This window comes from Panthera onca, chromosome B3 (genome assembly GCF_046562875.1).
Source record: "Panthera onca isolate mPanOnc1 chromosome B3, mPanOnc1 haplotype 2, whole genome shotgun sequence".
Lineage (NCBI taxonomy): Eukaryota > Metazoa > Chordata > Mammalia > Carnivora > Felidae > Panthera > Panthera onca.
In genome coordinates, this window is record NC_138344.1 from 36,659,998 (window position 1) to 36,679,992 (window position 19,995).

General features: G+C 54.2%; 1 protein-coding gene and 1 long non-coding RNA gene across 4 annotated transcripts in view; one reads left to right on the top strand and one right to left on the bottom strand.

The window, feature by feature from the left end:
• Window positions 1-380: 380 nt before the first annotated feature.
• The window catches only part of CORO2B (coronin 2B), a 133,521-nt gene continuing 113,906 nt past the window's right edge, over window positions 381-19,995 (bottom strand). For both annotated transcript variants that reach the window (XM_060618177.3, XM_060618178.3), the window contains 9 exons: window positions 14,102-14,251; window positions 13,272-13,436; window positions 11,133-11,249; window positions 10,903-11,007; window positions 10,267-10,363; window positions 6,590-6,702; window positions 6,161-6,251; window positions 5,820-5,959; window positions 381-2,364 (listed from right to left, as the gene is read on the bottom strand). In XM_060618177.3, the coding sequence (XP_060474160.1) occupies window positions 2,233-2,364; window positions 5,820-5,959; window positions 6,161-6,251; window positions 6,590-6,702; window positions 10,267-10,363; window positions 10,903-11,007; window positions 11,133-11,249; window positions 13,272-13,436; window positions 14,102-14,251 (1,110 nt within the window). In that variant the 3' untranslated portion in view covers window positions 381-2,232. The remainder of the gene's footprint in view (window positions 2,365-5,819; window positions 5,960-6,160; window positions 6,252-6,589; window positions 6,703-10,266; window positions 10,364-10,902; window positions 11,008-11,132; window positions 11,250-13,271; window positions 13,437-14,101; window positions 14,252-19,995) is intronic.
• On the top strand, window positions 2,325-10,274 carry LOC132668954 (uncharacterized). 2 transcript variants are annotated; one of them, XR_013556338.2, is made up of 3 exons: window positions 2,325-2,408; window positions 9,053-9,159; window positions 9,281-10,274. It is a non-coding gene; the product is annotated as an uncharacterized LOC132668954 (long non-coding RNA). The 2 variants fall into 2 exon arrangements; XR_013556339.1 differs by having other exon boundaries at window positions 9,053-9,597; window positions 9,936-10,272.

Below are 19,995 nucleotides of genomic sequence, written 5' to 3' on the forward strand. Positions count from 1 at the left end.
TTACCGAGTATCTGGAGAACAGTGGTTCTCAACCGGGGGTGATGTTCACATCCTAGGGGACACTGGGTCATACCTGGAGACATTTTTGTTCATCACCACCGGGGAGGGGTTGCTATGGCATCTGACGGGTCCTGCTAAATATCTTACAGTGAATAGGACGGCCCTCACAGAAAAGAATTATCTGGCCCCAGATGTCAGTTAGTGCTGCTTCAGAAGCCTTGCGGTAGATGAACAAAAGTGTCACATTATATCTGTAGATACAGACGTGACTCGTTGTTCCAGAAAGGCAAGGAGCTGTGGCTGGGAAGCGGACCATCAAGATGCCATGGTGACCAAGGGCAGGAGCCAGTGGAGTTAAATGAGATGGTCGTGCCCGGGTGTGAGAAGTTGAAAACATTTTATTTCAATTCTATCCTTGGGAGGCAGCATAAATAATCACAAAAGACCACAAAGGTCACCGGGGAAGAAAAAAACGGTCAAGAAGTGTGAGGAGATGAGAGGGGACACTGTCTAGCTGCAGGGGGTGGAGGGCGAGGAGACCCTGCTGTAGCTGGCGGAGAGGGTGGAGGGTTCTTGGAGGAAAAGCCCAAGGGGTGGGGCTTTCCCCGCCCAGGTCACCTGTGGGGGGGGGGGGGGGGCAGCGCTTAGGGAGCCCTGGCCTCTGTGGATGGATGTGCTGCAGGGCGGCCAAGGGACAAGCAGGTGTGGGGGCATAATGCTAACGAGAGAGGAGTGGACACCCGTCTCTTGACCCCCCCCCCCAGGCCAGATCTCACCCCCAGACTGTGGCTTTTCTGAGAGCAGTGTTTATAGACTCGGTGGGTAGTGGGCAATGAAGGGAGAAAACAAGGGAAGAAAAAAGAAAATGTGTAGAAGACCAAATGAAATCTGGCGTCTCAAAGAGTTGGCGTGACCTTGGGCCACTCCTGTTTTCCTCATCTGCAAAATGGAGGGAGGATGCTCCCTACTTCTTGGAGCGGATGTGAGGCTCAAGTGAGACCCTACGTGTCAAAGAACCGCGTAAACTTTAAAGTGCTATACGGACGCGAGGGGCTGTGGTCGTTCTACAAGTGTAAGGCCGAAAGTGGCTGAGACACAAGCGGTGAGGGGCACACGTGGAGCAGCCCTCAAGTGGTCAGACCCCTGCTCTGCCTTCCCCAGGGCCGAGCTCCACCCCTCTCAGCCTCAGCTTCCAGGAGGAAGAGGCCTCATCTGAGGGAGTCACCTGGGGAGTGAGAGCAGCAGGTGGGGGCCAGGAGGGTAGAGGGGCACTGAGTGTGGAGGGCCTCAACTAGGCAGTGTGATACATTGGCATTACCGGTGTCGGGCAGACGGGAGCAGTGGCTTCCGGCTCTCATTCTCCACAGAGACCTGGGCACTGGAGAAGCCCCTGTGGGAGCCGCCTCGTGACGCACTGGGAAGGGCCCTGGCCCGGAGTCTGGATACACTGGGTCCTGGTCCTGGGCCAACTGTTGACCTTCCGGGTGACTTAGTAAGTCACTTCCCCATTGCAACCCTCAGTTCTGTCCTTTGTGAAACGGGGACACTATTCCCTACCCTGCCTACCTCACAAGTTAAATGGGAGAAGGGTGTTCCAAGAGCTTTGAAGAGAATCATGGGAAGGCAAGGGGTCATTATGGCCTTGGCGAGCAATCCTCTTAATTCCCTGAAGACAAGAGAGAGGGGGCGAGAGACAGAAAGGAGCCGGGCTGCTTGCAACCCTTGTCAGGTGAGTGAACCTTGTGGGGCTGGCTGCCGGGGAAGAAAGGGAGGTGCGGGGAGGGGAGGCAAAACAGCTGATGCCTGTTAATCCAGCCCTTTCTGTGCAGTCCAGAGGGGATGTTGGGAGCCCCAGCGGGGAGTGCCGAGACGTCCCGGCGACAAAAGTTCAAGTTCTGTGAGTACTGGGGGTCCTGGCCTCCCCCTCTGCTCCCTGGTCCATTGAGGACACCCCTCAGGGAGCCCGTGCTCTTTGCCCCGCAGGGGAGAAGCTGGCTCCTGGGGTGGCCGCCAAAGGGTGGGTCTCCAGGAGAGGCTGGGGACTTTATTAGCATGAGGTCAAGAGATCAAAGGTCAGCTTCCAGTCCTGGAGGCGGCAGGTGGGGTCCTCAGGCTGTCCCCAGCTCCAGTCCCGGCTATGTCCCTGGGGTCACCGGAGAAGGGGAAGTTAAGGGACGAGTAGAAACCACGGAGAGATCGGAGGTCAGCTTAGAAGGCAGCCCAGCCGGCGAGCTAACAGTTCTTGGGGCTGTTGCGCAAGTTTTTCAGTTCCAGCTGCAGCTGCCGAATGCGGATGTCCTTCTGGGCCAGCTCTTCTTTCAACCGCCGGATCTCATCCTGCTGCCGGAAGAACATTCGGAGGAGCTGGGGTGGAGGAAGAGAGGGGCCAGGCGGCCGGGAGAGAGCAGGTGAGAAGGCAATTTCCCGAGTGGGTATCGTGCCCGCCTCTGTTCCCCGTCAGCCTCTGCCCTTCTCTCCCAGGCCTCCCCCTGCCCCCGCTTTAGTCCCCGGAGGCTCTTGTCCCTGCAGCATGCCCTTCTCTGGACCCAGGTCATGGCTCCGACTTCCCTGGGGAGGTATGAGAGAGTCCACATGGGCCCCTTTCCCACATATCTCAAGCTCACCCTTTTAGGGGGGCAGACATAATACTCTTACTTGCCATTTGGAACGGGGACCTTTGTTATTATTAATTTTTAAATGTTTATTCAGTTTTGGGACAGAGAGAGAAAGCCAGCGGGGAGGGGCAGAGAGAGAGAGGGAGACAGAGGATCTGAATCGGGCTCTGCACTGACAGCACAGAGCCCGATGCGGGACTTGAACTCGTGAACTGTGGGGTCATGACCTGAGCTGAAGTCAGACGCTTAACTGACGGAGGCACCCAGGTGCCCCATATTATTATTATTTTTTAAGTAGGCTTCAAGCGCAACGTGGGGCTTGAACTCACGATGCTGAGATTAAGAATCATATGTTCTATCCACTAAGCCAGCCAGGCACTGGCTTTCAGATTCCCCTGAAAGGGAACCTTTCTAAAAGTCTTTTTTTTTTTTTTCTTTCTTTCTTTCTTTCTTTCTTTCTTTCTTTCTTTCTTTCTTCCTTCCTTCCTTCCCTCCCTCCCTCCCTCCCTTTCTTTCTTTCTTTCTTTCTCTCCTGAAAGGGAAGTCTTTTTTTTTTAATCTTTCTTTCTTTCTTTCTTTCTTTCTTTCTTTCTTTCTTTTTTTTATGTTTATTTTTGAAAGAGACAGAGACAGAATGCGAGTGGGTTAGGGGCAGAGAGAGAGGGAGACACACAAGCAGAAGCAGGCCCCAGGCTCTGAGCTGTCAGCACAGAGCCCGATGAGGGGCTCGAACTCACGAACCGTGGGATCTGGACCTAAGCCAAAGTCGTACGCTTAATCGACTGAGCCACCCAGGCGCCCCTATGATTCTTTAACTGACTTTTTTTTTTTTTTTTTTTTTAAATCAAATCAGTACCGGTTACATCTGTTCAGAGGGATGATGTGCTATTTGCCCCTGTGCTAAATGATTCCACACACTCCTGTGGCTTCCAAGTTCTCGAATATTCTTTGCCTAACCTTTTGGTCAGGTTTCGTTTAGAAGAAAAAACAGCTGTACTGAAGTGTAATTCACATACCATAAATGCCACTCGTTTTAAGTGTACAATTAGCAACAGCAAATTTTAGTAAAATTGGGTGAAATGAATTTTAGCAACATTCAGAGGCGTATAACCGTAAGTCTTCTCTTTTGTGCCACACTTCCAGTTTCTCTTCATACTTAGACCACTGTGTCCACCATTTACAGCCTAAATGTCTAACTGGTTGATCCCAATCGGCGGCGGTGGTTAAAATTGGGGGTAAACCCAGAGTCAGCAGGCTCTGAGCGAGTTTCTTCACCGTAAGGAAGGTTCATGAGCTTTAGTGCAGGTTGTGGTATCTGTGTCGCCTGCTCAGAGACCCTTGAAAACTTTCCTCCAGGTCGGTTTTGGTTCATACAAATCAGTCGTAGCTCAATGTTACTTGATTTCACCGCTGCTCACCCCTGCCTCTTCCACGCTGGGTACTAGAACCGACCTCAGGCTCTTGTTATGGCCCACCTGGACTATCGCAGCAACTCTCCTACCTCTACCTTCTCAGTGTGCTTAAAAAGTGTTTTTTTTTTTTTTAAGTGGAAAATGCCAAATATATACTAGGGTGGAAAGAACCACGCTATGAGCCTCCAAGAACTCATCAACTGGCTTCAAGAAAGAACACATGACCATTTTTGCTTCATCTCTACTCCTACCCAATTCACCTGTCCCGCTGCCTCCAGGGATTATTTTGAAGCAAATCTCATTTATCCCATGATTCCACCCAGCCCTAGGCATCGGAACATCCCCCTACAATGGTACGAAATATATCTTATAGCAATCGTCAGTCTGTCTTTCAAATTTCCCTTCAAGACTGTGAGGTCCCAGAGGTCAGGAATAGTCTTCGTTTGACAAATAATAGTGATGATCGTTAAGTTGGTGTGACAAGAAACCTCCAAGATGGCCGCTGTGTTATCCCCTCCCCTCAAGGGTGGACTGGGCCTAGTAACTTGCTTCAAATGAATAGAAAAAGGCAGAAGTGATGGTCTGTCATTTTCAAAAAAACTATGACTTCCATCTTGGACACCTTCTCTTGCTCACTCCGAGGAATACCAGCTGCCACGCTGTGAGCTGCCCTACGGAGAGGTCCATACGGTAAGGACCTGAGGGAGGCCTCTGGCTGATAGCCCACGAGGAACCGAAACCCTCTGTCCAACAACCTGTGAGCGAATGCGTCCTTCCAGCAACCATGCGAATGAACTCAGAAGCAGCTCCTTTCACAGCTGAGCCTTCAGATGTGACAGCAGCCCAGCTGACAGTTTAAGCACACGGCCTCATGACAGACCTTGAGCCATGGGCGTCCATTATGAGATACTATGAGATAATAAAGGTTTGTGGGTTTAAGAACTAAGTTTTGGGGTGATGTTTGACACAGCAATAGATATCTGATACAGTTAGCCTCATTGAGCACTGAATATGGGCCGGGAAGAGTGCTAGACTCTTAGAAAATACCTATTTAATGCTCACCTCATTTCATATCCCCATTTTACCACGAGAAAGGTCAGAAAACTTGCTCGGGCACAGCCAGGAAACGGCCGAGCCCGGAATCAAAAGCAGTGGAGTCCAAGTAGTCATCTCTACTCCAGTGGCAACGAGCCACGTGCCTGGCACAGGGCAGCCATCTGTGAACCCTGGCTGGGCTGAACTCAGTCCCTGGTATTGACACCAGGGACAGGGGGTACCGTCGAAAGGAGAAGCCTTTGGGGGGCATGGGTAAGACCCAGCTATGGCTGTCCCTGGATGACCTGCCCTCCTTCTAAATGATACAGAGAGTACTTTCATAAACACAGCCTCTTCCCTGCCAAACAGGAAATTGTCAGACCCCGTCGCTGCCGCGGTGCCAGGGAGGAAGGCCGCGCTGTAATGCCTGAGGCCAGGCTTTCCTCTGTTAGCCAGGAATTTATAACTCCCGGAACAGCAAATGACAGCGACGTTCCGAAACGGATTCATGAGCCACGGAACTGCGTGGGCTAGTGAATGCGAGGGCTGGGGGTGGGGCATCAATATCGCTGCCACATCCCAGCCTCTATTTACTGGGGTCAGAGGCAACGGAAGCCAATAGCAGGCTACTTATGGCATTTGTCACAGAAAGAAAAATGCCCCAGATGGAGTCGGCTTAAAGGCCTGCAGCCCATAATTGAAATGTAAAGGTCTCGCTCTTCTAGGACCTGTGGAGGTAATAACTTATATTCCTTACCTCGTTCTCTGTCCTGGGTGGGACATTCTCTAATAAATCTATTCCATTGACCACAACGCTCTTCTTTTCTTTGATGGGAGCCTTAAATACCATTTTTGAGGACTTCTTATAGCCTTCCTTCAAAGACATGAGCACGGGATCTACGAAAGGCAAGGGAAACGTTCACACTGGCAGGTTGGTCGAGTGTCGTGTGATGGTGTTTTTCATTCACACCATCCTTGGCAGCTGGCCGAGCGTGGGGGAGTCGAGCAGAGGCCATGCAAAGGGGAAATGGGTGAACTCGAGTGAAGGCAAAAGCTGCAGTCTCGAAGCCTCTTCCGGGAAGCCCACCCGCACGGTACCTCGGTTGATGCCCCCCAGCCATTCATCAGGGGTCAGAGCTGGCTCCGTGCCTGGCGTCATGGGGTAAATGTCTTCCTGGTAGGAATCCGACTGCAGTGAGGGGAGCAGAAGAGTGGACACATAGGGGCCGCTGTGAGAACCCCTGCTGTTCAGCAGCCGGTTCTCCTCGCTGACCTCCCGCCCAGCTCCCGCCGTCCCGCCTCCAAGCCTTTGCACTCAGGTGTCTCCCATGTGGAATCCCCACCCTGCATTCGTTAGCAAGCCAGACTGACCCCACCCTAGAACGGCCCCCAACTCCCACCCTAGATTGGGCCTGAAGACCCCAGTCCACAGGACCTTCTTCTGGGCTCCTCAGGCTTGCAGTCCGTGGCGAGCCAGCTAGGATTCAATGCGGGGGTCCCTTTGGAGCCCAGCATGGCCCCACTCACCCTCCGGGGTACGATCATGGAGATGGGCTCAATCAGGCCCTTGAGAGTCACCAGCTTGTAGAAGCGGAACACCTCGCAAGCCGACACATCCAGCCCGTGCTTGGGCATGACCCCTGTGGACAGGCACACGTGGCTCCATGGGGTCCCAGGGATCCCCATCAGCACCCCTCCTCCCCGATGTCCTTGATCAAGAGTGTCCTTGAGCACTTAGGTCTGGAGGCAATGCTCTATGCTGAGGGCAGCAGGTGGACCGGGGGCTTCTTGAGTCAGACCCTGTCTCTAAGTAGTAAGGTCTCAAATAAGCCAGTCCTACCTCACCAGGGTGCATGCTTTCGAAATGGGCCTTTTATAACTGGAAGGGGCTGTTGGGATAGTTTAGTCTATTCCATTCTTTTCATAGATGAAACTCCTAAGGGTCTAGGGGAAGGGGCTTGCCCCAGGTCACAGAGTATGGCTGGGGCAGAACCACAGAGCCTGTCACCTTTTTTGTTTCTTTAAGGTTTTTAAAAAATGTTTATTTATTTATGAGAGAGAGAGAGAGAGGGAGAGCTGGGGAGGGGCAGAGACAGGAAAACAGAGAATGCGAAGCGGGCTCTGTATTGTCAGTGCAAAGCCCGACGTGGGGTTCGAACCCACGAACCGTGAGGTCATGACCTGGGCCGAAGTCGGATGCTCACGGATGCTCAACCCCCTGAGCCACCCAGGCGCCCTGAGCCTGTCACCTAAAATAAACTAGCTCCCCTAAGCCTCTGTGTATCTGGTCCTCAGAGAGAACAACGGAGAGAGAACCCTTTCTCCACACACCCTAGAGCCCGAGACTGCTGTCGAGTTGTGTATCTAGGACTGACAGGGTGTGCATGCCCGGTGCATGTATTATCCGTGTGTCCCCACTCGCCACAGCGTTCCTAACGGCTGCCTCTACTTGAAGCCCACCGAGGAAGCAGTGCGGTGTGGGGTTAGGAACACAAGCTTTGGGGTTGGACACACCTGGTTCTGAGTCCTGACTCTGCCCCTCTTTCTGGTTGGGAAGGTCTTGGGTAGATCACTGCCTCTCTGAAGGCTTCAGGTTCCTTGGCGGGTTAGAGGAGAACAGTATGACCCTTCACGAGATGGTCAGGGGATTGGGCCAGAAGATGCTCATTGACCGCCTGCCACCCTCATGAGCGCAGGGGATGTTAGTTTCTTCTTCCGTGATGTGAACAGGAGTTAAGGTTGCAGCTCTCCTTGACTGGAATGGAGGTCTGCTCTTCTAGATACCGGAATTCTAGGAGCTGCAGGGAAGTACTATCATGGTACCCAGGGGGGATTTAGAGCCAGTAGGGCCGGTTTTGAATTCTGGCTCTGCCATGCAGGATCTAGGTGACCTGCCCGGGGTGAGTCACCCAGCCACTCTGAACCTGTGAAAGGTACCTGGCTCATGGCAGATGCTTTGCAGTGGCCGCAGGTGATGGGGGGCGAGGAGAGACAGTTCTCCTTGGTTCCTCTCTCCTCCTCAAGTCCTGCTGACTGGACTTCCTAAACACCTGGATTCATCTTCTCCCCATCTTCCCGCCTCCTCCTTAGTTACCATCCTTTTCCTGCCGCCTCCTTAGTTACCATCGTTTCTTGGCTAGAAGTCCACAGTGGCCTCCAAACCAGTCTCGCTGCCTGCCTCCTGTCCTTTCAAAATCCGTTCTCCCTACAGAAGCCAGAGCAATCTTGGACTAACATTTCAGATTGCGTCATGCTGTCCCATCTCCTACCCGCCTGCTTAAGACAAAGAAAGGCCTCCAGTGGGTTCCCAGTAAAACCCAAACTCCTTCCCCTGTGTGACGGATGGCTGTATGTATCAGTGGGCTCAGGAAAGAAGATTGCCCTCCCCTTCCAATCCGTTGAGGGTCTGAATACAACAAAAGGCAGAGGAGGGAGGAAGTCACCCCTTTTGTTCCTGCCTCATTGTTTGAGCTGGGACAGCTCCTGTCACCTTCTCCTGTCCTTAGACTGGGATTCACACCATCAGCTCTCCTGGTTCTCAGATCTTCGGACGTGGACCGAACGTCACCTCCAGCTTTCCTGGGTCTCCAGGAAGCCAGCAGATCTGTTTCTCTGAAGACCCCTCGTGATTATACCTTTCTAACCCATCTCATGGCATCCGGCCCCTGCCCTAAGCTCCAGATTCATGTCCCAAGCCTCTCCCCATCTTCTGCCATGTCACAGAGTCCACGCTTAGTCACCTGGACCTCCGTTCTGTTTCTAGAATATGCCAGGCTCATTCCTGCCCCAGGGACTTTGCATCGATGATCCTTCCTGCTGGTCCTACTCTTCCTCTTTCCTGCTTTTCAGATCTCGGCCTAAAAGGTCACCTCCACGGCGAAGCCTTCCTTGACTACCTGGCCTAAAATAGCCCCCAGTCGCTCTCTGTTCTATTGCCTCATTTGATTCTCTGCCTAGACCTTACTACCATCCAGTATTTTCCTTCCTTAGGTGTTGATTGTCTGTCTCCCTTCAGTGGAATGTGAGATCCCAAGAGGAAGGCTGGGTTCTGCACTGTTTCCCACTGAGTCTAGAGGCTGCCACACGGCTGATACCCAGTAAGTGTTTGTTGAACGACGGTGTGAAAGGGCAGGAGGAGCCAGGTGTTCGGCCAGGTGCTCTCCATCTAAGCTTTACAATAGCCCTGAAAGGTAGGCTTGATTTTTCCCTATTTTACAGATGGGGAAATTGAGCCCCAGAAGGGTGAGCTATACATTTGAGCCAGAACGTTGACCTAGGTCTGACTCTACAGTCCAGGATGCTTTTTATTCTACTTGACGAAGAGGTGACAGTGAGGAGGAGGAGGAGACGACAGAGTCGGGGAGGGGTGAAGTCAATGGAATGGTCACTGGGCCTATCTCAGGGCCGCCATCTTGCTGCCAGTCACTGAGGTGGGCTCTCGGGCCCTTCTGGCACTGATGGTCTGGAAGCTGGCTCTCAGGCCGTATCCGTAGCACCGGATCCCCAGAGGGAACAAGCCAGACTCGGGCTCCGAGGTAAGGAGGGAACGGGGCCCCCGAAGAAACTTCTTCCAACGGGCTGATTCTGACCCCAAACAGGAAATTGCTGAACCATATGCAATATGAAACTTTTGCTGTAAGACTTTAGCGGTGGTAGAACGTGGGGTGTGAAGAACTCACTACGCTCCATCAATTCTGGACCCTCTGAAGGATTTGCTTAGAGGCTGGGGAGCCTGGGGGTGCAGGGATGAGGACACCCTGGGACTTCCTCCTGTCCTCTCAGGCAGGGACAGAGCTGCTCCTGGAGACTGGGGTCCTGGCTTCCTAAAGGCTTCAGGAAAGTGTCTGGACCCAGACTTTTCTCTGACCTTTAGTTTTTCAACCGCCTTACAAGAGTTCAGAGCCACTTGGAGCGCCAGTATCCCCATCTGCAAATGGGAATGAAGCCAGTGTGGGCCGCTGATGACCAGAGGTGATGGAGGATGTCAGGCACCATGGAATGACAGTCAGTCAGGTGGGTGGTGACAGGCTGGCGAAGAAGGGCAGGCGGACATTCCCAGGGGCAGCATCTGCAGGTTCTGACTGCCCATGAGCTGTGGGCTTCTGACTCTGATTTTCATTTAAAGGCAGGGGTGACCCATGAACCAAACATCCAGTCTCTTGTTCTATAGCATAACAGCCATGGAAGCCTCTGGACCCCCTTACCTAGGCCTTTCTGCGGGGCTGGGGAGCGGAACTCCATGAGGTAACTCAAGAAGGGCTTCTCAGTGCTGATCTCGTAGTACCGGATGTTTCCATCTCCCTGGGGGCAGGGAGAGAGGGAGGTGAGGAAAGTGGGGGCGGGGGTGGGCTGGGCTGAGCAGGCCCCGGTCCCGGGGGTCTGCTGCCGAAAGCCTCAGCGGTGGTCCGAAGACCAGGGAGACCTGGCTTCTAGACCCGTGGCCGGTCGTCACAGGAGACTTACGGGGTGATGGGGTAGAGGCGGTGTGTGCGTGTAGACGGCGTTTGTGATAGACGAGGCCATGTTTGCCAAAAACCTCCTGGCAGGTGCTTCGAATGCCGTCATTAGTCACTGCCCTCTACACTTCAGGCTCTGAGCCTTATCCCGGTGTCCACCCCACCCCAGTGCACCTCGGAGAGAACTGTCAGTCACTGACACTTCAGTAAGAATGAGTGTCAGACCTGAGGGCGGGTTTCGATGGAAGAGAGTGAGAGAGACGACCAGAGAGGTTAGCCTGGCTCTCCTCAGGGGCTAGGGCAGGAGGGGGGGGCACAATGGTGGGGGAAGGGGGTCTCCCAACAGGCTGCCCCAGCGCTCCCCACCCCCCAATCTTCGACTACCTTTCCAGCCAGGTAGAGCATGTGGGTGTCAGCATCGTAGAAGGGGAACAGGAGGCCCGACAGCCCATCAATTTCCTCCTCGATCAGGGGCATGGATAGGTCCTCCTGCAGGGAAGAAGGCCCATATCAGCTTACGTCCAGGCAGGACGGCCCCTTACCTTCCCCGACCCCAGCACAGCCCCCAGGACTACAACTCTTTCGTGTCACCGCCTGGCCTCCCCGTGGCTGACCTGGTCCCAGAGGGCGATTTGTCTCGTGTTCCACCTGGAGACCCCTGTCGTGAGCAGTCGCTTCATGTTTCCCAGGAACACCACTCGGTTCACTCTGTGGTTTTTGCAGTTTGCCTCCTGGCAGGGACAGAGAAAGCTGCTAAGCCACGGCCACTGGATACTAGGAAACCGTAGTAGGCTCAATGGGGGCCCCCAAAAGATATGTCCATGCCTTAGTCCCTGGAGTCTGTGATATGGGGTCCTTAACTCCCCTGGATCACCTAAAGGTCACGGCGAGCATCCTTGTAAGAGGTGAGAGATACAGACACACAGAGGAGAAGGTGATGTGACTCCAGAGGCAGAGACTGGAGGATGTGGCTCCCAGCCAAGGAAGCCAGCAGCCATCAGAAGCTGGAAGAGGCGAGGAAGGGTTCTCTCCCAGAGCCTCCAGAGCTGAGAGAGAGCTGTAAGCCCCTGTTTGTGGTGATATGTCACAGCCGCCAGAGGAAGCCAGGTCAGGTGCTGTGGAGCAAGAGAGCCCTGGGACCAGGAGCCCAGGGAGCACAGGGGACTCACGGGGTCACTTCTCGATAACTTGCTTCATCCAGGGCTCCTTCTAACAGGGCCAACCTCCGCCTCCACTCCCCCTGCCTCTCGGCTCTCGTCCCTTCCTTCTCCTCCTAACATGCAACAGCCCTTTGCCTGCATGAGTCAGCATCAGGTCGGATACCAGAGGCTGGAGGGGTGGTGCAAAGACTCAGGCTGGCGTCACCTGCTCTGGATTTCAGTTCCACGTCTGTCAAAGAAGGGTGGCCCTGAGGAGTCCCACCCCTCTGGCCCGCGTCACGTCTGTGGGGTGGAGCTTGGGTTCTCAGCTCCTTAACTTCTTCTCCGCTCAGCATGGGTTCTGCACCCACCCCCCCTCCCACCCCAGCTTGGTTTGAATTCTTTAAAAAAAATTTTTTTTAATGTTCATTTATTTATTATTATTATTATATTATTTACATATAATTTATTGTCAAACTGGTTTCCATGCAGCACCCAGTGCTCATCCCAACAGGTGCCCTCCTCCATGCCCGTCACCCGCTTTCCCCTCTCCCCCACCCCCGATTCCCCCTCAGTTTGTTCTCAGTATTTAAGGGTCTCTTATGGTTTGCCTCCTTCCCTCTCCGTAACTTCCCCCCCCCTTCCCCTCCCCCATGGTCTTCTGTTAAGTTTCTCAGGATCCACATATAACTCTGCCCGTAACTGAGTGTCCGTCTCTACCCCCCTCCAAGGCTCAGTTCCCCTGCGTGAAAGGGGGAAGCGCAGTCGAGCCCCGCCCCCCCCCCCGCCCCCCCTTAAAGGCTGTCGTGAGGATTAAACGAGTAACGTCCTGGAGCCCTTGGTACAGTGCACGCCACACGGGGAGCTCTGAGTAAATGGCGGTTGATGCTAATGATGCTAATAACTATGAGTGTTATTCTCTGCGACGGTGGTAGTAGGTGGCTTTTTGGTCTTGCCACTTCGGACTCTTCCGAGAGAAACACAGCCGGGTCAAGCATCGGTCCTTTCTTGGGTAGGAGGTAAACCTCACATTTCTCCCAAAGTTTCCCTCCCATTCCATCCATGTATGCCCCACGCCCGGCACACAGTGGGTGCTCGAGAAGTTCATTTCTTACTCCCCAACGGCATCTAATCCCTTCCTCGCGGTCAAGACCCGGAACACTCAAAGATCAAGGTGGAGCTAAATTCTCCATCAACCTCCCCGCTTGGAACCGTCTCTGGGGCTGGTGCCCTGAGGCATCTCCCTCAGGCCGGTCCCCACGCAGGTGCCTGGGTAGCGAGTCCCAAATCCCCTCTCCTGTGACACGATGGGACTTGGGCGATACCCAAAGATTTGTGCCCTGAAGGGTGCCACCAGTTCTGCCCCCGGAGCAGGCCAGAAGAAGCCCGTCTGGGGAGAGGGGTGCAGTGGGGATGAGAAAGGGTGCTGAGGTCTCTCCCCACCCAGTCTAAGCAGGGCCCCGAGAAGCACCCAGAATCTACAAGGCCAGCAGGGGTGCAGGCCAGGTGCGTGGGAGAAGGGGAGCTGGCACAGCCTTTTCCTCTAGGCCTGCCTGAAAGCCAAGCCCCACATCCCGACACCTTCCCTTCCCCTCAAAGACGGTGGGGCTTCACCTGCAGGACGCGGCCAGAGCGTGGCTCAATCACGCGAAGCTTCTTGTCCTTGCACGTGGTGGTGAGCAGGCTGCCGTCGGTGTTGAAGGACATGCAGAGGATCACATCCGAGTGACAGTCTATCATTTTCACCGGCTCACCCACGTCCAGGTTCCAGATGAGGACCTGCCAGGGGGTGGGCATGCCGGAGGCAGGGTCAGCCCTGCGGCTGCGCCGTGAGGCGTCTGTCCCGGTCTGCACCCGGTGGCCCCGGGAGAGACGCCCCGTGCAGGGTCGGGGTGCGCTGGGAGGCGGGGGGGGGGGGGGGGTGGCGTTAAACTCTATGTCAAAGGCTGATGCTCCCTGCTGCGCAAATCCACTATTGTTCCTCGGCAGATCCCAGCCCCAGCCGGGATCGGTTTCTGCTACCAGCAAGAAGGATTCATGTTCTTGGCCAGGGCCCCGTGGCTGGCACGCCTCTTTGAGGGCGTGCCGTTCTCTTCCCTCCACCAACTTTGGTTGCTCCTTTTTCCCACCAGGAGGGCAGCGGCCACTTCTAGATTTAAGAAGGGGCCCGGCAGAGGGTGTGGGCACGGAGTGGGCATTCTCTTCCAACCCGTAGGAGCCAGAGAAGTCAGACAGGCAGCCTCCGTGGACCCCGGGAAAGACAGGGCGCACAGAAGATGCCCGGCGGTGTGCAGCGACTGAACGAATGAATGGACAGGCGGGTGGGACAATGTTGATGAACGTGCTCTGGAAGGTAACAGCGCCCCCTACAGGCAGCTCCTCAAGACCCACATTGCTCCCCCCACCCCCGCCCCCCTCCCCACAGCCGCGGCCTAGCAGCTCACCTTGTAGTCATAGCCGGCACTGAAGAGGATGTTGTTGGTCGTGGGGTGCCACTCGACCAGCCCCACGCGCCGGCTGTGCCCGTGCAGCTCGAGGAGAGCCTCTGTCATGTTCCGCTTCAACCCACCCTCGGGGATCTCCCAGATCCGCACCTGCAGAGGGCAGGGATGGAGGGCTGGGTGGGCAGGGCCAGGAGAAGCCCCTGACGGCCCCCTCCTTCGGACACCAGGCTTCCCAGATCTGCCCAGTGAGGCATCTGCTGGCCAGTGAGGCGGGTAGAGCCTGACTGAGGCCCGGGGGAGGCTCCGGGGTGCACTTCAAGAGGAAGGCGACCATCTCTTGCGCCTTTGGGGGGTTTCTCTGGCAGGCCTCTGCAGCCCTAGACAACTCATACTGCCGGGATATTGCTACAGTCTAGCTCGTCCCAGAGGGCCACACAGTAATCAGCTTTTGGCCAGTGTTGTATGAAAAGCCTGCCTCCGCTTCCCTTCCCACACCCTTCTAAGAGCTCTGACCTCCGTCTCAGCAACTCTGCTGATACCCCATGGAGCCATCCCTTACTGTGCCCCCCACCAAGGGTGGACACGTGAGCAGAGGAAAAGCCATCTGGGAGGCTGGGAGGCCCGGAGTCTCTCCTGAGAGATGAAGAACTAAGGGGCAGAGGTGGATGGGACGCTGGAGCCCCCCGGGAGGATGGGCAGAGCCTGGATGCTGCCACTATTCACAGTCTTCCAGACGCCTGGGTGGCTCAGTCGGTTAAGCATCTGACTCTCGGGTTAGGCTCAGGTCATGATCTCACGGTTTCGTGAGTTCGAGCCCCGCGTCGGGCTCTGCGCTGACAGCGAGAAGCCTCCTCGGGATTCTCGCTCTCCCTCTCTCTCTCTGCCCCTCCCCCGCTCACACGGTCTCTGTCTCTGTCAAATAAATAAATAAATAAACTAAAAAAAAAAAGAAGCAGCAGAAAGAGATGATGGGCCAAGTGAAGGTGGGACACATGGAGAAGCAGAGAGCAGAGGCCGTGTGGCCCCAGAGAGAGGACGTGCGCAGTTTCTCTGCCATCTCTGAGTGTCCCCCTCGTTACTGACGTTAGCCGTGGGGGACTTCCGTGTCTCTGGCCAAGCATACCCTGCGTGGTTGCAACCGTCTCATCTACAAACGGGAGAGGAAACTCTTTGCCTTGCTTTGCCTACCGGTAGAATCAAACGAGATGCTGGTTGGCAAAGTCTGTAAACTGTAAAGTGCTCTAAAGACCTAAGGAGTTCTAGTCCTCGTTACAATTGTTGTCGTCAGTAATGCCATCGATCGCGTGCTCCCTGGAGAGGAAAGAACACACGTGACTGCCATTTAGGACACCTTTAAAGCAAATCTTTTGAAAATCTGAACTCCACCTTGGCCAGTAAAGAGACAAATGGGAAAAACAGCTTTGAGATACCATTTATAACCTTCCAAAATAGCCACCCTGGGAGGGGACAAGGGCCAGGGGTTGGCAAGATTATCTCCTGGAACTTGTAGGTTCCATCGGTGTTGGTAGTATTATAAATCAGAGTAACTCTTTTGGAAGCAATTTGGCAATCTTTAGTAGGAACCATAAAGACATTTATGTTGTATCCTTTGACCTAGTAATTTCACTCTGAAAATCCAACATAAGCAAAAATCTCCATGCATGAAGGTGTTCATTGCAAAAGGGAAAATTTAGAAACACTCAAAGTGGCCAACACTAGGGCAACAAATTAATACGTTATGTCATTATGCGATGTTAGCTGTTCAATGATAATTCCGAAGCCCATGAGTAAACAGGGAAAGCCAAAGACAGTCCTAGGGACAGGGGAGAAGGCTGGGAACTGGGGGCACCCCTGAGGGAATTCCCTTGGCGGTTTCCCTTCTTGATGTTTCCCCCCGCAGATTCTAGCAATGAGTATTTCCCACATCATGTGTGTTTCCCCGGAAGACCCAGCTCTGCACACGCAGACGTGGGAGGCATGGGGTGAGAAAGGCAGGTTCAATCAAAGGTTTGGGGTCACCCTTAGGTGTATCATTCTGTTAACAAAATACACTCGGGGTGGGGGGCGGTTGCTGGGTGGCTCAATTGGTTAAGCGTCCAACTCTTGACCTCCACTCAGGTCATGATCTCACGGTTCGTGGTTTCGAGCACCATATCGGGCTCTGTGCTGACAGCTCAGAGCCTGGAGCCTGCTTCAGATTCTGTGTCTCTTTCTCTGCCCCTCTCCTACTCACGCGCTGTCTCTGTGTCTCTCAAAAATAAATAAACATTAAAACAACAACAAACCACTCAGGGCACCTGGCTGGCTCAGTTGGTAGAGCGTGTGATTCCTGATCTTGGGGGTCATGAGTCTGAACCCCATGTTGGGGGTAGAGATTACTTAAAACAAACAAAACAAAGCCCAGAGCTCGCACACAGCCCTGCATGGTGGTGGGGGTTGGGGGAGCGAAGTGATAGGGGACCCAGCAGGACCCAACAAACCACACACCCCACACTTCTTTGTCTTTTACCCAGAGGGAGGCTGTTACACATGTTCTTCTGCAACTTGCTTTTCTCCCATAACGGGTAGTGGACATCTTTCCACCCCAGGACACATGGATTTACCTTATCTTATTAAGTGGCCGGGGGGGGGGTGGGGCACCTGATGCCAGGATGGATTTAATCAACCTCTATTAACGGACACCAGGGTTCTGCCCACTTTTGTCCCTGTTATAATTCACTCTGTGTCGAACAGTCCTGTAATACAAGCTTGAGTGTGGATATTTCTGTAGGGCACGTGCCTACAAGCGTTTCATTTTTTAATAGTCACTGTAAAACTGTCCCCGAAAAGCTGTCCCAGTTTTCACCAACAGAGCCTGAGAGCACTTCTTTACCTAGGTCTCTAACTCTACCTTCAAAAATAGACTTCTGTCCACCCAATAGGTTGACAATGACATCTCACTCTTCGGGTTTGCATTTCTTTGGTTCCTAGAAATACTCGGCATCGTCTTCTGTGTTTATTGTTTGCGCTGGAGGAGGAAGCTCTGGAAGCTTTTGGACTCAAAGGGATGAGCCTTTGAGGGTCGTAATGAAAGGCCAGTGTGGACATGTCTGGAGGCAGAGGATGCTGTCTATGGGCACCTTATACCGTGTCCTGAGGACAACAGATGAGTATATACACGTGGACACCAAGGCAGTCAGTGCCTAAGTGTTGACTGAGGCAGGAGAGTGGCCTCTGGGCTTTGAGAGAGATCTCTGAAACAGAGATTACAGACTCATTCATTCCACACGCGCACCTCTATGAGCCACAGTCCTGCTAGCCAGGGGATTGTGCTGAGCTCGCCCAGTGCCCTGCTCCTGAGCAGCCCACAGTGGGGCAGTTAAGGGCAGAGAACCCATGGAAACAGAGCTGAAGGGGGGCTAAGGGTGGGGAGGGTCTTGGCAGAGCAGGGCTAGAAGACAGGATGTTGGCCCAAGTTTGAAAAGAGAGGCTGGGGATGTGGGGAGGGGGGAGGAGACAGACACAGGACCAGCGTGCATGGGGGGTTCCGGCACGGTGGCTGGGGGAACCGCAGCCTGACCGGGGTAGAGCAGGCTGGCAGGGAGCGGAGGAGGCCAGAAGCCATGTGTGTCACACCTAATCACGGAGGCCTCAGGAAGCAGCTTCGCTTGGGCCAAGTCTCAGGAAGAGCCCATTTCCAGAACAGTCCAATTCCTGAGCGTCAGCTAACTGAGGCATGTCCCACGCCAGGCTAAGGTAGAGGCACGAGGGAAGCTGTGAAGCGGGGATCCGCCCCGGTTCCAATCCCACTCGCTGCTGGATGACCTTGGAAAGCCAGCTGACCTCTCTGAGGCTCAGGCTCCTTGTCTAGATGATGAAGGGAGACATGTGCCCCATGTAGGGTCAGACTACACTGGGCTTCATGTCCTTGGGAGTCTGAGGTTTTCTAGCCACAGCAGCAGATTTGCTGGGATGACAGCTCGGCCTAGGGACCCAGGGGCTGAGCCAAGGGGATGGGGACGGCAGGTTGTGTCTGTGCCTCTGAACTGGATCCAAGTCCCATCCATGGAGCCAAGGCCTGCAGGGGAAGGCCCAAAGAGCTGTTTTCACCAATGACTGTTAGGTGTAGGGTCCCTGGCAGGGCTTGGGGGACCCGATGGAAAATGTCCCACGGAGAAGGAGAGAGGCACCTCGCCTCACCCCCATCTGATACCAGCCACTTCCCTCCCTGGGCCCCAGTTTTCTCATCTGCACGCTGAGGCCATACTAGTTAATCTCCTGAAGTCCCCTGCGTTTGACATCATCGAATGTATCACTGGCAAGGGGGCGAGACGCTGGGTCTCCTGCTATAGCACATAGCTGGCACTGTGTGCCATGGGAGCTCAGAGGAGGAGCTGGAGTTCACAGTGGGCCTAAGCCACTGGAAAAGGAATTCCAACCCCTTGGTCTTCAAGGGGTTTGTTTGAAGCAAAGAGCCGATGCGTGGGGGAGGAGCCCGGCGGATCGGCTCAGAGGTTGCTCTGGAAAGTTACTTCCATTCAACAGGAAACCTGGTAAGGGCAGACAAACCGGATTTCTGGAAGGAAGGGGTGGAGAAAGGTGGCAAAACACTCTCTCTAGCAAGCCAGCTGCGCCCCTTTTCAGGTCCCTGGCTCAGAGCCCTGTTTAAGTCAGCTACATTCAATGCAACCAAATATGTTCCATGGCTCCCTATGTCACACACACCAGATACGGGGCAGGAGAGGGTATCCTTCACCTCAGCAGCTCACAGTTTTGTGGGGGAGACAGCAGGCAGGGCAGACAAGGCTAATGGGAGACGGCTGATAAGGATGGTTAATAAAGTTACAAAACCAAGTGTCCCTGTGCCTGGGGAGGGGGCAGCTGGTGAACAAAGGGAGAGCTCTGCAGTCTAACAAGCTCTATTCAAATCCACGCTCTGACCTCAGCGGCTTCCCCCATTCCTTCCTTCTCGCCTGGACTGAATCTGACACCTTAGAGAGGGCACGGTTTGTCCTTCTGCCTATCGATTCCGAAAAAGAGAGCAGCTCCCCAGTGCCAGGGCACAGACAACCTGCCAGGCCATCCCACTGGATGGTCGACTCCTCCATGCAGGGGTAGGATCCCCTGTCACTATCCTTTCCTTCAGCGCAAGGAACGGTGCCTGGCACATACCTGTTGAATGAATGAGGCAATGGAAGAATCCTAGAAGCCCAGAAGTTTTGCTATCACATCATCAGCAGGTTCAGCAATGAGTCATGAGTCATCCCCTGACCTGGCGGAGCCCTTACGCCAGCTGGTGGTGAGCTGGGTAGATGCGAAATCACCCCTGAAATCCTAGTTTGGAAGGGGTGGGGGGATTTCTCTCTTGGATTTTGAGGTTCACCATTCAGCTTCATCTTTACCTGGAAACCAGTGACAGAAGGCCTATTTGGGGGCCCAGCGAGCAAAGAATGACATGGAAAGAGCACTGGGTCTCTGACTCCAGCTCTCTGGTTGCCCCAGGGGCTCTAGAGAGAGTTCTCAGTAGACAAGAAACACGAACCATGGTGTATTTCGTTCTGATGCTGAGCCCAGTATGATCTCCATTTTACAGGGGGCAACTTGTGTGCAGAGAGTTAAAAGAAACTGGTCCAAAGTCACAGGTCTGGGAAGGGGCAGAACCAGGATTTGAACCCAGGCCTATGGACTCCTGAGCCTGAGTGGCAAGTCTGTCGGTGAGGCCTCAGCCAGGCCATCGACCTCTCTCAGGGTGCCTGTCCTTCCATCTCTGAAAGGGGTACGTTGCTCCCTTCTAGCTCCAAGAAGTGTTGGTTCTCTAGAGGGTGGTGTGTGTGCGTGTGTGTGTGTGTGTGTGTGGAAGGGCAGGGTGGTGGGTGGCTTCTGGCTGCTTCCCGGCAGGGCTGACATCCTGCCCC